General features: G+C 44.0%; 1 protein-coding gene across 1 annotated transcript in view; it reads right to left on the reverse strand.

The window, feature by feature from the left end:
* Positions 1 to 2,666: 2,666 nt before the first annotated feature.
* DDX10 (DEAD-box helicase 10) overlaps positions 2,667 to 17,163 on the reverse strand; it is a 153,763-nt gene continuing 139,266 nt past the window's right edge. Inside the window, exons 17-18 of the mRNA XM_081909716.1 lie at positions 15,524 to 15,648; positions 2,667 to 2,936 (exon numbers count right to left, since the gene is read on the reverse strand). Coding sequence (XP_081765842.1) covers positions 2,762 to 2,936; positions 15,524 to 15,648 — 300 coding nt within the window. The 3' untranslated portion in view covers positions 2,667 to 2,761. The remainder of the gene's footprint in view (positions 2,937 to 15,523; positions 15,649 to 17,163) is intronic.

Consider the following 17,163-nt stretch of genomic DNA (forward strand, 5'->3'; position numbering starts at 1 on the left):
GTTAGGTCACATGTCAAAACAATAAGAAAGAAAAGCAAAATTGACAAAGTACCCTACCACATCGTCCATGACAATATTGAGCAGAGAAGCACTAAAGGGGACTTCATAAATCATGTCTCAGAATGTAGTCTGTTGATATAACCCTTCCACATCATGATTTGACTTGCTGGAGGCAGCAACAGCATCCCATCTTTGTTGACACAGGATATGAAAGGCTCAAATTCATCCCTTGTAGCAATCCCTCTTACAACACGGAATTGATAAGCTTTGGGATGTTTTTGTTAAGCAGCCCCCTGTTATTTGAGGGGGTGGAATAGCTGGTCCATATTGGATGCTGTGGTATGGTGGCGAGGGTGTTGAATTAGAGGTTTGAAACCCCAGTCCTCCATGAAACTCACTGCATGACCTTGAGGCAGACACTCTCTCTCAGCCAAACCTCCCTTAACAGTGTTGTCATGAGGAGCTCCTTGCAGGAAAGGAAGGATATATATGTAAATGATAAATACATTCTAAGCTCCATCTTCCTCCAAATTTGCAAATTTGCTACCTTCTCATCAGCAGCCTATTTTCTGAGGAAAGGCTCCAGAAGACTCTTATTTTTAACCAGTAAGAAAAATGATTTACTGTAGAGGTGAGAAATGGAATAGGATGGTAATTTTCATTCCCTCCACCAGCAAGTCCTTGCACCTACGACCTCCTTACTGTTTGCATTTCCTTCCTTCCTTTTTCTGGTCGCATCTTCTGTGCTCACAGAAGTGTAGCGGGCAGCAGCTTGATTCAGAGAGACAGCAGCTGTTCGTGTTCATGGTGTGGATCATCAAACCTAATAGAGCTTGTTAAAAGTGCGACAGACCAGGGATAAGCTCACCAGCTCACTCCAATCAACAGGGTGTCAAGCCAGGCCTCCGAAATGCCACCTTAGGATGCTGTTAACACTTGCATCCCTGCTTCCAGGTCCCTAACTTTTAAGGACTTCAGGAGGCTTACAGGTAAATAGAAGCTTCAGTAAAAAAATCACCAAGGCTGTCACCACTATCCAAAGACACCTGCTTATCCTCTACCTGGATTTCAAATTTCAAATACTCTAATTAAGAAGCTTAAGTCCTCTAGGCAGGATGAGAGCAGGACAAACTACAGTGATTTTGGAAGTTCCTGATCTTTGTTAATACAACCAACCTTTCAGCCAGTGGCTGAGAGGGATTAGTCAGGGCTATCAAAATTCAATCTCTCTCTCTCTCTCTCTCTCTCTCTCTCTCTCTCTCTCACACACACACACACACACACACACACACACACAGAGAGAGAGAGAGAGAGAGAGAGAGAGAAAGAGAAAGAGAAAGAGAAAGAGAAAGAGAAAGAGAAAGAGAAAGAGAGAGTTTGCAATGTATATTTGACAAGAAGCAAAGTGGCAAGAGGACTGCACTGTAAAAAGATGCATACAAGCAGGAATTCTGGTATGCAAATACCCTTCTAGTCTCCCAACCCACCATCTATGTTTACCTCTGAGAATGTAGAGATATTTGCACACCAGTGAATGAACAGAGCCTGTTGCCACATACAAGTATCTATGGACTGGAGAACTAATCCCAACAGTGGCACCAGAAAAAGAATAGGGGGAAAAATCACACAGAGGGAGGCAGTATTAGGAGAAACCAGCAGGACATTCTGAGCTTCCTTTTTTCCAAAAAAAACAACCTTTGGGATAAATGGGACGGTGCCATTCTGCCCACAACCACCAAATCCAAGGTGGATCAGTGAAGACCCTCTAGTGGGGCATTCTAACCACCCAGATATTGACATGGCCTTCCTCGGGTTTCCTTGGAACTTCTAACATGTACCTTTTCCAGGTGGCCCTTGCCACTGTGAAAGGGTCCACATCCCACAGTTTAAGATGCAATGTCTTAAAATGATGGAGAGTACTAAATAGAGTGAAGAGAGTGAAAATAGGCATACATTATTCCCAAGTTTCAGAATTTCAAATCAAAGGCTTATAAGGCAAATCAGTGCATGAAACCCATACCTGGTTTTATTTTGCAAAAGAACAAAACGGTATTGCTCATTACAATTAAAATGTTACAGAAATATTCGCTCATTCATGAAGCCCTTTTTGGTCTCTCTACCTTCTGAAAAAGCTGTCTGGCACAGAGCAGTCTTGTCATTCTGATGGGCACCGAAGCCTCCATGTGCAAACCAGTATTACACTTCATCATCCCCTAAGCTGACATGCCCAGATGTTTTGGACTACAACTCCCATCGGCTGCAGACAGCACAGCTGGGGATAATGGATACTGGCTGGACCCACAAAGAATTGTAGTCCGAAACATCTGGCGGCCACCAGGTTAGGGGAAAGCTGCTTTGCAATGATGTCCCTCTCATCTTTGAAGTGCCATGCATGGTTGTTTAGGAAATATCAGAAGATCCTTATTATTATTATTATTAGAATTTATATGCCACCCTATACCTGGAGGTCTCAGGGCGGTTCACAGAATAAAATCAAAATAGAAAACCACAAAATACATAAGCAAAATAAAAACAACAACCCAATAACCCCCACCCACCCCCAAAAAATCATTTTAAAAGGGGAAAGGATCCGCACAACATTTAAAGTAAGACAATTAACAAACCTGGACAAGAGCCACTCGCTGGAAAGACCATTATCTCAGAAATGTTTGCAGCAATATTTATTTATTGGCAACCAAATTGGCCAGGTGCCTTTCTGATACAAAGACAAAAATAGCTTTGAAATAGGGGGGGGGTGGAATTAGTTTTGGTTGTTGAGCAGATGTAATACTAGCGCTTCATCTTCCGCAAGGGAAAGGCCTGTATCTAATGTTGCAAATGAGTCCTCTTTGCTGAGTTTGATCTTCTTTCTTCTTGGCGCTGTTTCTACCGCTGATGCACTTCCACCAGAACGTTGTTTGTCCATCCCAGGGCCACTGCAGAAACAAATAAATCACCCTTTTAATAAGTGCATTTAAGCCAATTAAGCACCATGCAAGCACACAATTCATTTTTAACAGAGGCAGGTTTATGCACAGATAAGGGACAAGCACGCTGATGGCTGTAAAAAGAGGAACTATAGATTGAAGAGCTCAAAAGTTGAGACCAATTCTGCTGACCAAGGAAAATGTGTCATTAGTTGCAAGAAACACAGATTTACCATTGCTTTAGATTAATTTACTGTTTGTTGATGGCAAGCAACAAAGATGAGCACGTGTTAATTTAAACGCTCGCTAACATTGTGGAATAAACATGTCTTGCTCCTTGTAATCAGATATGCGATGTGACTTGTGTGGCTTTGACTAAGAGGAGCTCTGGTCAATCACAGCAAAGCAGCATCTAGTCCACAGTAGACAACCAGGTGCCTTCATGAAATCCATAAGTAGAGCTAAAAATGTAGTAGTCCTTGGCCACTCTTGCTCCTCTAAGCAACCAGTAGCTAGGTGATACACCATTTTCAAACATACAGGTTCCACACAACCATCACAGCTATCACCCAGTGATAGAACTATCCTCTGAATTTGTCTATTCCCAACTTTCCAAATTTAAACTTCTCCAAATTAACATAAACAAATTGGCAATAACCTTGTCAAACACTTTTTTTGGCATCAAGGGAGATGTTTGCAGCCGAATCTCTCTCTCCCTCTCCCCTATTCCAAGTAAGCAAATTGGCAACCAATCTTAAATGATCCACTCCTTGTGAATAAAAACCCCTTGGTCCAGATGGACTATTGTTGCTGGCCCTGCCTGGATTCTATTGGCAAACACAGCTGTTAATATTTTAACATCTATATTAGGGAACATATTCTGCTGTAACAATTCAGTAAGCACAGTGGTGGGGGACAGCAATCAGTTAATAGGAAGCTGGCCGAATTAGCTCTGGATTTTTGGAGGGCAACTGTCTATCATGGGTTGGTATTTTTTAAAAAATAATTTGTCTAGTTATATCAGCATTGGCAATTCACTCCCAGTCTGATCTGAAAATCATTCATTGGTGTATAGGTAGGTTTTTGTTTTTAAGAGGAGCATCCTCCTCCTGCCTTATAAAATCAAAATTTAAAATGTGTTCTGTTTAGGTCAGCACTGTTTATACTGACTTTATTGCAAGCACAAATAATTGCAGGGGCAAGAGAGTGCCCACTATTATGAAACACCTAGCAGGGCTTTAAAAATAATAACACAGCATATTAAAATGTGAATTTGTGAAGCAATAGCAGCACGGTGAAACTTCCCATTCCCCAAATAAACAAAATTGGGGAAAAAATATTTTCATTTTTGCTGTCTCTGTCAAAAAAGATAAAATTAGACCTATCTGTTTTGCAGTGGGATTGCAGGTGCGCATTCCATATGCTCTGCCTACCTGAGCTGTTTTTGTCGACACGACCACATCGTAAGTATCATATTCTATTAAACTAAAGAAAGATCTCTGTGCAAGCCCAGAACCTCATCTTTGTGGAGGATGGGTGGCAAAATGATGAGAAGATTGTTATGAATATATCACTGATCTAATGTTACATTTTTTGAAGAGGAAAAACTGAGACATGCAGACTTTTTACAGCCAGGTCTTGAGACTGTCTGCACGTCAATCAAGGTATCTGCTATCCCAACATAACTGCTAGGACTCTGGGGTTGAGAGGTTCACATAATGAAGCATGAATGAAGACCGGACATTAGTGGCAGCTCTTGTGGCAACTGCTACAGTTCCTACCGCTGGGTGCTGCTGATGAGTAGGCGAGGATGAAGCTGTACCCTTGTTGGAGAGTATCCGGAGAGGGTGGAAGGGCCAGCCAAAGACATTTTACTGCCTGAGACAAAGGACAAGGTGGAACCTCTCTCCATTCTAGGTACAAAAGCCACATGGAATTGCAGATGAACCTTCCTTGAACACAGGTGATGAGATAGCATCCTCCATTGCATCTAAGGCAGTGGAGGATTGCCAGGACAGGTTGTGTGGCAACAGAATAAAATGCCTAGGAGATTCGGGAGTAACAGCGTGAGTTGGTTGCCTCTCTGTGCCTAATGGTAGGACCGGCCCTGAGTGGCAAAAGAAGCAACCTGGCTACTACTCTAGCACCAAGCATGAAGACAGAATACTTACTTATTGGTCCAGGCCAAGCACTCAAACAGCAATTTGCAGAGTATGACATGCTCCCCCCCCCCAATAAAGTGGGAGGATCACAACAGGCTCCTCCTACGGCTGCTGTAGCCACCTTTTGAAAAGGAAACAATCCTCTACAAGATGGGAAGCCTGATTCCCTTCCCTACTTGTGCCAAGTTGCTGCTGCAAGAGAGAGTCAAACTGTAGTCATTTGCAGAGCCCAGGGAGCAGTGCATCCGACTAGTCCCAGGGCAAGGTCCAACCAGATGAACCAGACATTGTGGTTTATAAAAGAAGGTTATTGTCCTCGCCCATAGCTTGGCTTGTTTAGAAAATGACCAGGGCTTGTTATCTCTGCCATCAGTCAGGGGACCAAGGACCAGTGGGAGTCAGCTCCCATCCCATCCAGCCTATCTCCCATCCAAAAGCCAAAGGAGGAGGAGCCACAGGGAACTAGCTCCTCGCATGCCCTGCCTAAAAGAACACTCCTTTCCAATGGACAGTTGCTTTGGGGCTGCAGAAGGAAGAGGGCATTTGGCTGGAGTAACAAGCAGAAGCACCAGCAAAGGAAAGATGAAGCAGGCCTGAACTGGGAATCAATGCCCTCTTACGGCTCACTGCTTTGTTCTGGCCTTGAAGAACTGCTCTCTCTCTCCTCTGTCTTTCCCCTCCCCTCTCCAATCACCGCCTGAAAAGCAGGATGAAAATATAGTGAATGAATAGCAAGTCCGTCTGATTTGCTGGCACGTCTCAGAACAGGCGTGCTTTGAGAAGTCCTGGGCCCAGAGCACAGTGCTTAGTGTTTGAAGTGAAAAAGAGGTGGATGGAGGAATCTGGAAGAAAAGGTTTTAAGCGCTAGCAAGATGACAGAATCGTAGAGCGAGAGAAAAGAGCTTTCAAGGCTGTGTAGTGAACAGTGGAGCCGCAAAATCCACAAGCGCAGACCATCCTCAACTGCATAGTTTGGAGCAGCCATTCTCAGCCGTTCTCAGCCTGGTTCCTTCCAGAAGTTTTAGACTACAACTCCCATCAGGCCCATCCAGCAAATCTCTGCCCTGGAGGCCCAGGTCCTGCTTCTCCTTGCTCTTCCTGCCTGTCCACCTGCTGTCCTCCTCCAAGTGTGTGAACAGTGACAAGCATGAGGAGAATGAGGAGACATCATTAAGGGTTTATAAACCTGATGGCAAGGTCCATTTCTCTCTCTCTTCTCTCTTTCTTTTAACTGATGTGAGCTGCTTTGGGAGACAATTGTTGTCTGCCAAGCAGGGTGAAAATATAGGCATCACCAGTAAAGCTTTGATCTCTTCCTGAGCTGTGTGGTGGAACTGAAATATCTTTCCAGCACATATATAGATAATGGATAATGCTCCCTCAAACTTTCCTCCTGGATTTGTGGGGCAGGTTTAAAAATCACACAAACCAAACATATAAAAGAAAACAGTAAAAGGCAGCATTGCAAAAGGAGCCTCGTTCATGTGTACCGCTAGTCATGCACTTCCCGACCTGATATCCCTAGTTTCATAATTAACATGTTTCATAAGTAACATGGAGTCTTGTGGCACCTTAAAGAATAATGGATCTATTATTTGTGAGCTTTCTTGGACAAGTCCGCTTACCATACTTTTCCGATAAGACGAGTCAAAAATAAGATTAAAAATTGGGGGCATCTTATACATGGATAGTGAATATGCAGGACAGGCGATTGGTTGCAGCCACGAGCAGGAGATTTTCAGCGGCGATTGGTTGTGTGATTTGTGGCTGTGTCAAGGGCTGCTGTGGATTGGCTGCCGCTGCGACAACTGGGTGTGTGACTGGCAGCTATTGGGCAGACGCTTGTTTTCTTCTGTGACGCGTGTAACCGGCAGCATATGCGAGTTGGGTGAGTGATTTTCAGGGCGTTCCCCTCCAAAAAAAGCTCAACAAATCTGGGCAATCCTCCCCGCATTTTCTTAAATTGGAGTCCCCAAAAGTAGGGGGAGCGTCTTATGCACGGGAAAATATGGTAATAAGATGCATGAAATGATATCCTGAACTGCAGGTATGCATACGCCTGGGGGAGGTGTGTGCGTGTGGACTGCAAAAAGTGAAATGAAATGCATTCTCCGCTCCCTTTTGTGCATTTCATTTCCCTCTGACCTCACTCTTTACATCCCAACTATATGTATGGGTACCTGCAACTCAGGATAACGCTTCATGCATCTGATGAGCTGGGCTGTAATCAACAAAAGATTATGCCATAATACTTTTGTTAGTTTCTAAGGTGCCACAAGAGTCTCCGTTGTTTCTCGCTGCAAATGGCTAACATGGCTACTCCTCTGGAAATAAGTTTCTTAAGGAAGCTGATCTGCCAGCAGCATGCAGAGCAGGGAGTTTAGGGATAGCCGGTCCCTCAAGAACTGCCGCTTTGCTAATCAAGGACACTGGGCGGCAAGCCACACACATACATTTTAATTTGCAAGGCCACGGCGAGAATTCTAATGAAGATTAATTAATGCAGACCCTTCTGCAGAGCCCCTGCGCTGCTGCTTCCTCACTCAGTGTCAGAATGTTGACTGCACACCGCGGTAGTAATGAAAATACATTGTGCGTTGTGTTATTCTCCTTTTTCCCCAGCCATTCTTCCTAATGCACACTGAAAAAGTTCTAAAATGAGGTTTATGAAGGAAGCAAGGAATAAGGTTGATCTTGCCTGAGATTCATTATAGGTTCAAGTGTCCCCGAATTGAGAAGACTCAATGAGGCTGTTTTGGGCAAACCAAGTAACAAGAACACAGGATGAGCCAAAGACAATTAAAATGGAAATTAAATTAAATTAATCTGGGCAAAGTGAAGGTTGTTTCTCCTTTAATGGATTAAACGGCCAACAACAAATTCTACTCATCTACCAGTATGATTAAGTTGCATGGGTGATGTCACATTATTACACTCTTATTATCGGTGACTGTTTAAAATAGTTTGCAATGCTTATTGCATCGGAATGGCATGTTAAAATGGATTTAATGGGCACAATCTGACAAATTAAGCCCACTGAGAATCAATGGGCATTTGAGCACCTAGATTGTGCCAGGCTGTGACTGTTTTATGTCTGCTTTCACTCTAGCTGCTCTCAAATGGGCTCCTCTGCAATACCAAACCTAGTTATTTCAGCATCAGCAATCTTGTTTTCAGTTGCACAGTGTCAACTGCCAGCTTGCATTGTTAGTCCCAGGCAAAAGTCAGAGTGAGATTCCTAAAGTTGTGCTTTACTCACTCCTTCCCTCATTCCTGCTTGGTGACACGTTCAGGGCAGCCTTTACGAGATTAGTTTCCTTTGGAGGAAAGCATCGGAGATATCAAGTGTATTTGCAATCATTTGTTCATTTGCACAGGTTCAACAGATATTGCAGGGGTGCAGGAGCAATCATACAATCATCACGGATAATGTATAAAGTCTTTCAGCCTCAAAGCCAAGCAAGAATGGATCAGAAGCAAATTCATCTACTTGCTTCTCAGCCATCTCAAGTATACTCTCTTAGCACTCTGAGGCCAGAGAAACTGGCTTCAACATCTACCGCTTAATGGAGGGCAACCTCACTTAATTCTAAACTAGAATTAGACAAAGAATAGCCATATACAGTGGTACCTCTGATTACATACTTAATTCGTTCCAGAGGTCCGTTCTTAATCTGAAACTGTTCTTAACCTGAAGCACCACTGCAGTTAATGGGGCCTCCTGCTGCCACCGCGCCACCGGAGCATGATTTCTGTTCTCATCCTGAAGCAAAGTTCTTAACTTGAGGTAATATTTCTGGGTTAGCGGAGTCTGTAACCTGAAGCGTATGTAACCCGAGGTACCACTGTACAACATGGCAGGTATGTACAAGTCGAGTCCATAAAGCTCAGGTTGATTCTGACCTGCTTGGTTAGTTTGAACTGTGGTTAGCTCAGAAACCCCCAAATTTAGATGTTACTAGAAATTCTGGAAGAAGGAAGTGCTTCTTATGCCCTCTTCACAGAAGCAAAAGTTCTCTTTCCCTTCACCCACCTGTATGCTCTCTGGGGGTCCTCCTAAATAATGTGGAATGAGGTGTGGGAGAGGAGAAGATGGGAAACTTACCTTTCATGTACTTCCAGATGTTAACTTACTTACACCAAGACTTACTAAATAACTATGCTCCTCACCCTTCGATAATCTCTTCCAGCAACAGATCTCATTACAATATTTTAGAAATTAAAGGTATACCTGGTTTTAAACCTTTAAAACTAGCAAAGCTCACACATAGGCTATGTTAAAAATGAGGGCTGAATAAAAATAATGGCCCACAAAAAAGCAGCAAACATACTAAAACCTAAACCATAACATGCCACTAGCTCATAATGAGGCCAGCAACCAATCATCTCCTGCTTTGGTCACCAAACCTTCATCTCCCAATTCCTTCAGGCTCTAAACTTCATCTTCAGTCCACTGAAACTGCAGCTGCCAAAACTGTCTTTGTTCTCCATCATTCACTGCTACACAGCTTGTGCCCTCTCCACCGTGCTGCACACAAGATTAAAACGTCCTTCAGCAGCCTATGCTTTAAAGCCCTCAAACCACCTCTAGCCATTCCTAGGACCCACACTCCTCCCTCCTGTCTTCTCTGCTCCGTCTCTTGTTTTTCTTCCCTCCTTCCTCCCTGCCTTCTTCTGAACCATCACAGAGCATTTTCTTTCTTTATTTAAACAGATAGATCTGTGTCACTTCTCTGAAGCTCAAAGTGGCTTGCAACGGGACCCTATTAAAACAAAAGACCAATACTAGTAACATTTGCAAAATGGGAAGTAAGTAAGTAAGTAAATGAAAGAAGGCCTTTACATCCTCTTTGAAAGGCTATCAGAAAGCATCTCAGTATCTCAGGTAAAGCTCGTTATCCGTTCCTTAGGGCATTCATGTATTTGGCTATGCTCAATCTAGGCTGCAAAACTGGCCTTTGCTTGGTTTGGAGCAGTGCATACTTCTGGGCTAAGCACACTTAAAAAACGTGGGCCACAACCACAAAAGGCACTAGAGGTAAGTGAAGTGCTATGTGAACCGCCCTGAGACCAAATTTAATAAATAAAAATAATATACTCCATTGCAAGGCTTCTGCATTCTGTGTAGAGCATGGGGCTCAATCCGCAGTCCTCATATGCCTTTATTCACACATTTGCTGGAAAATGCTACTGGACATGGCTTGGAAGCAGGTTTGCCTTCACCTTTCTTCTTAATCAGTGCAGCTAGAGGAAGGCAGATATACTGGGATGGCTCAGTTGGTAGAGCATAGAATCACAGAATTGTAGAGTTGGAAGGGACCCTGCTTCAAGGGGTTAGGATGGAGGCCATGTTTGAGACCAACTTGTAACGAGGCCAGCCTCCTGAGCCTCTGCTCCCTTGCACCTTGCCTACTTCACCATAAATAAACAAAGCAACAGACAAGACATGGGATAAATGGAGAAAACAAAGAAGCTCAGTGTTCTGCCTCCCACTCAGACCACAATGAGAGTAAGGAAGAGGTCCTTATTGAGGCAGATTAAAAGTATTGGGTAGAGAGTCAGAGCAGCCCCAAAGCTCAGACTAAGCAACAGGAAAGGTCGGACTAGCTAGATTAGGAGCAGCTGTCCAATATTAGGGGAAAGAGTTCAGAACTGTTTGCTAGCAATGGAGCAGTCCCAACAGGTTGACACACCTACCTGCCTGCCAAGCTTTGAAAGGCAAGGTGAAGCAAGTTTCCTTTGTGAATCTCCTGTGCTTTACAGGAACGCTTAGCATTCAGAAATGCATTATGTTGAGGAAATTGGGTCTACTCCCAATGGCAGAAGAGCTGCAGAGTCTTGGGTGGTTTGGCTGCACTCTGTCCTTCTGACTTTGCTTCTTACACCCCCAGCAATGCCCTCCCTGGACTCTACAGATGCTCCCTGAGGTGTCCTGTCAGAGAAGGCCACCCAGAGCTTCCAGATTCTAGGAGAAGGGAGCACCTACCTCCTCTAGCATTCACTCCCTGCTTTCAGGCCCTACCTTCTGGAGCAAGTGGAAGAAGCAATTTAGGGGAGGAAATCCTCCACTGTAGGGAAACAGCCAGTCCATTCTGAGAATGAACAGGGATCATGGAGCAATCTGCATATGAGTGCCATAGAAGAACAGCTCTCAAACTGTAGCTTGTAAAAAAATAATAATCCAGGTTTATATTATAACTCCTCTAACTTCTCACAATTAAAACCACATAGTTAGTGGTAGTCAGGGATTAGAATTCACCCTAAAAGAACTGACAAATCTGAGGCCTAGACCAGGGGTCGGCAAGGTTTACCTTGCCGGGGCCAGTTCACTCCAGCACAGATCACTCCGTGGGCCGGATTGCACACACGCCTGCAATTTCTGTCATCTGCGTCTGTGCAGACGCGATTTCCGGTGCCATGAAAGTGAGTCCCCATGCCACGCTGCGCTGGTTTAGTGCAGTGTGCGGGGACTCACCAAGCAAGTGGCTTGGGGGCCGGTTAAACAGCCCCCGTAGGCCACCTGTGGCCCATGGGCCTTAGGTTGCCTACCCCTGGCCTAGACCCTGGCAGTCACATTTAAAAGTGAATGCTGAGATGAATAGTCCTATACGTAAGAGATTAACTGGAGGTAGTGCAAAGTCCAATCACAACTTTGTTCTAATTCAAAATTTCTTTTCAAAAATGGCTGAGGAACTGGATCTATTAAGAATTCAATCTGGCTGCCTAATGAATATTTAGGGCACTCACCTGCTGCTTCCATACCCTACCCGGCCCCCGACAAATGCTTTGTCTCATTAACTATTTAACATTATGATAGCCTTAAACAGAAATATGATAAATGTTCCTAGATATACCAAAAATTCATCTTGCATTACATGCTTGGATTCTTTAATTACTCATCTGGTGGAGGGGATAGCTCGAAGCCGTTTTCATTTAAAGGCAAATTTAAGAGAGTGGGTTGTGTATAGCTTCCCTCGCAGGAGGTGGTGGTGGGGAGATGAGTATGGCTGAAAAAATGAGCAATTTAAAGAAAAGAACAGAAAGCTTTCCACAACCAGAGACAGATCATTTACCTTTTGCTATTTCCTTCGATATAAAGCTTCTAAGGGAGCAATCCAAGATCTCCAAGGATGAGCAAGTTAGGATCCAGTTGATTTCTGGCTCAACCAGATGATTCCTGATGCAGCTGAGCTATGCTGACATAAGCCCCATGTCCCGGTTCAGCCAGGGATATGACAGCGTAATTCCCTCATCCCACCACAGCTGGCTCAGTTAAGATCAGTGGATCTTATACTGGCATAAGCTCTGCATATGGGTGTTTCAGGGAGTGGCAGGGCAGGGCAGGGAGGACTTCTGCTGGATCCAAACTCTGTTCAGCTTGGTCTCATGACCTGGCAGCATGACAAAACTTGGGTCAAGGAAAAGGGTGGCATAAGTCAAATTCTATTTTCAATGGTTGTTTTCCTCCTCTCTTCTGGTAGCAGCCTTGCTCCTGAGCTGAGTACGGCATAGGGGAAATTTAAGTCATCCTAATTTAACATAAAGGTAAAGGGACCCCTGACAATTAAGTCCGGTCACGAACGACTCTGGGGTTGCGGTGCTCATCTCGCTTTACTGGCCAAGGGAGCCGGCGTTTGTCCACTTCTGCAGACAGTTTTTCCAGGTCATGTGGCCAGCATGACTAAGCCGCTTCTGGCAAAACCAGAGCAGCGCACGGAAACACCGTTTACCTTCCCATGTGCTTTCGAACTGCTAGGTTGGCAGGAGCTGGGACTGAAAAACGGGAGCTCACCCTGTCACAGGGATTCGAACCGCCAACCTTTCGATCGGCAAGCCCAAGCGGCACAGTGGTTTAACCCACAGCGCCACCAGCGTCCCTAATTTAACATAAGCCAGTGTAAATTCCACTGGCTTCCTATACTTAAGATTGCTCTGTAAGCCTGGTTGTATTTTTTTTTTTTAATGAGGGTACATTCTTCCTTTACAAAGAAACAATTTCTAACACATTTAAGTCCTAGAATTGCAAAACCAACATGTATATCGCTGTTATTAAAGTATTGGAAAAACAAACAGTCCGGGTATGGGATACCGTAAAGACAGCATTCTCTCAGAGGAACCTTTCCTGTCCAAAGTACGATGGGCAGTGACCCAATGCAGGGACATCATGTCAGTGACACCAAGATTAACCTCCCTCTGTGGGGGAAGTCAGCTCCTCTGCCTCCTCCTGGTTTTTAGAGAGCTGGCTCTCTTTCAATAATGTTTGGCTCTAGAAAGCTTTACCCATTTAAGGCAGATTATTTATGAACATTTGGACGTATTTACAAGAAGCAGCAGTGGCACAGAATCTGAAAACAGAAGTAGGGTTCAGATGTAAGAGGCCACCAGCTCCTAACCAATCAGGTCAGATCTAGACAGACTGAGAGTCACCACTAACCAACCAGCCTCCCACCATCCCAGTCTGGGGTGAATGGAAGTTGGAGTCCAACAACTATTGAAAGGTGTCACGTTGGCTACTGCTGGCATAGATATTGTTGTGACCATGTGCAGCAGCATCCATGAACACCAGGAGCCATTGGGATCCATGCGAAATGTTCATGGAGCCCTGGGATGCTAGCCCTTGGGATGACCTTCCCACCTGTGCAGATATTGCTATGCATACTTCTTTTATATAGGAGATTACGTATTGCTTATTTACTATCAAGCAGAAGCTATTTTTACTAATAATGGTCCGTAGAAACTGCCCAGCTGCCGCTTGCAAGGGCAGAGGGCCGCATGGAGGACTCTCAGAATAGGAGGAAGCGGGGCAAAAACAGATCCAATTAGGTTTGGCTTGGATTCAGGCATTTGTATGCAGGAAATTGTATTACTTTTCTTTGACCAGGGCAGGAGGGAGGAAACCATGGCGGCAGTAGTACCATGGGGGGAGGGGGAGGCTAGATGCATCAAGACTGCTGGTGTGCTTGTATCTTATATCTTAGTTCAATTGCGAAGATGAACAAGCAGTGAATACGTTGTAATCTCCCGTTTTTTACTACATATGTGCATTCTCCTAACCAGGAGGCAAACCCTTTCCAAGAGTAGGTACTCAAGCTTTGCGAAAATGACGCCAAACTGAATATCTCGAATATTTCCAATCAAGCTTCCACACAAATGATTCGGTGCAACGTGGTGTGTCCTGGCTCACAAAAGGAAATGTGTGACCCAATTATATTTCATACAGAAGCACAGAAGAGAAGAAGCACTTGAGGTGGACTTCCTTCCCCTTATTCTACAGTTAATCAATAGCCCAGCCAGCCACAAGGCTTTTATGCTGTGCCATGAAGCCTGCCAACAGACTCGACTGGGCTCCTAGTAGCAGCAAATTCCTGAACCGTGCAAGGTCCACTTGTACTCCCTTGTTCCCACAGCTGCAGAAAGCAGACAGCCTCAGAAATGACAGCACGCCACTGGCCTGCAGGTCTTTCTCGATCTTCATGGTATGGTAATGAACAAAAAATAAGGGCAAAAATTACACTGTAAGCTTTTTCTGAAGGATTTGGCAGGGCGTGGGTGAGAGCCCAAACCAGCAGTCAGTGATGTGGTACTCAATATGATTAAACTAAGCTGAAAAGTGTATTGGCTTTTTCACCATCCAGAGGACTTCGTTGAATAGGCAGCACTGTATAGAAATGTCATAAATAAATATAAATAAATAAACAAGCAAATCCTTACCAAGACCATGAAAGCGCTGCTGTGCTGCAGGGATTTCAAATCTGACTTGCTTACTAAACAGCTAGGAACTTGGTAGGAAAGAACGTAGAGGCCAACTGATACATTGCATGGTTTAAGGATGGAAATGACAATGGACCTGGTTGAGCAAAATTTCTGTTCTTTAGGGACACACAAGATGGGCAGGAAAACATGCTTTTGTGGAACAAAGGACAGACAAGCTATGCTGCTCAGCTTATTTTTCAAGCTAGGCTACTCGGCACGAAACAATTTTTATAAGCTGCTCTAAGAAAAGAGTGGGACATAAGCAAATAAATAACAGTTAGCATAAGGTGCCAATTGGGATTTTCCAAACCTGATCGCCAAATACATGGTAAATTGCCATAGCAGCAAATAAACCAAATGAACCAATATTGAGGCTGAAGACATCATCATGATTATTCAAGCAAGGTGCACAATTTAGGTTCCACAACCTCTTCAAGGGCCCAACACCACAAAATTGCTCTCTGCCGTTTTCATATTCTCATGAAGATACATGAATGAAAGCAGCTGAACATCCAAACATCAGCAAACCTGAAGGAACTTCAGATCATTGGTTTATTTGACTGTGGCCGAATAGTTATTTGCCACGGGTAGTTTTTGATTGGTTAAAGGTTTTGATAATATGGAAGGTGAAGACAAAGGGAGGGAGAGAGAGAGACCGTATTATCAAGATGCAACACATACCCCTGGCTTTCTGGATCAGCCTCTTGGTCCGAGTCTGTATATCTGTCAGGGTCTGGAAGGATGCTTGGATCAAAGTCATCATCACTTTCACTGCGATCCAGAAAGGCGACACATTCCTCTTCCACCTGAGTGAAACCAACAAAATACAGAATTAGACACCTCCATATTTCATGTTCCTTCAAAAATGTGTGTCGGTGTGTTTCTTCTTTCCTGGTCATTTTAGTCCAGTCCAGCAATTAAGCCAAGATTTGCGTACAGCTGGTGATGCATCAGAGGAGAGTTTAACCACCAGTCCGGGTATGGTTGACAGGCTCAGCCAAACCTTGACTTAGTTGCTGTGTTGAGCTAAAAGGACCGAAGAGGAGCAAAGTGGCTATAGGCTCCTCCCCAAGAGACCTCACGTTTGCACCAAGCCATGGTTCGGTTTGGTGCTACAGCCTCCATCCTGCTCATTCACATAGCACTAAACCATGGTTTAGCACTATGTGCAAACCAGCCCATTATGTACTCATTGCTACTCCCCTCGGGAATCCTTGAAAAAGACAAGATGCTTGTCCAAATCTACCACTGATAGTTATGATGGGCACTTTGCTAGCATACTCTAATGTTAAAAAGAAGAGTGTTTCACTAACATCTCTTAATATTTAAAGAACTTTTTTTTTTTTTTACAATAACTATCTCTTTCCAGTGGCCTTAATCTCTGATTACACGATCCTTTTTAGAAAACTTCATTTCAATCAACTTGTTTTTATTTACTAGTTTTCCATCCCTCCAAAGCAGCCCAATAAAACAGCAAGACAGTACAATAAAAACACATTCTTCCCTCTGTTAACTGCTTTTATATTATTATGAACAAGCAGAGCCAACAACACAGTAATTTTGTGCTTTTCTTGCAAAGTTCCTCTGGTTGACCTTTGGAGTCAGGGAGAGCGCAAGGGGACATGGAGGTGAATTATGGTTTTGACACCCCTGCAAGAGTCCTTTACTGCTTCCCAAAAAAACTCTCTTGTGCTATTTTAAAGGTCACAGAGAAAGAGGAGGAGGAGGAGGAGGAAATCAGATTTATTATAAAAAGCCAATATATAAAGTTGGGTGGGGGGCAGTTAAGCCTGGAATATTCACTCTCAACAAACAACAGTAAACCATGGCTCATAATGATCAATAAAACCAAGAGATAGATTCACTTTACACAGCAAACTACCAAAAAGAGAGGGAGGGAGGAGTGGGGGCAGGGGAACAAAACAGACAGATGCCTTGCTGAGGGCAGCTTGACAGATTGGTTGCTTGGTCTTTTTCCTTCTTCCTTACCAACCGTAGAGATGCATGTGTGAAGTACAACACCACGGCTAATTTTGTCACCCAGCATTCTGGTTACAGTGCAGGTGCAAAGCAAGCGAAGGCATCTGCTTTCTCACTGGTGTGATGAAGTGTCACGCTTCCTACGTCCACCTCACCACAAAACACAGAGAGTTTAAAAAGAAAAGAGGAATGTGCAAAGGGGGAAATGCACCCAAGACAGAACTCTGCAGACAAAATGACAAAGATTTATAGAGATGAGATATTCGCTCACCTCAAAGTCACTTCTGTTGAATGAATCGTTTGCCAAAGAGAACACAACAAGAACACAACTGCTTGAAATA

Source organism: Podarcis melisellensis (genome assembly GCF_964234715.1).
Source record: "Podarcis melisellensis genome assembly, chromosome: 4".
Taxonomy (NCBI): domain Eukaryota; kingdom Metazoa; phylum Chordata; class Lepidosauria; order Squamata; family Lacertidae; genus Podarcis; species Podarcis melisellensis.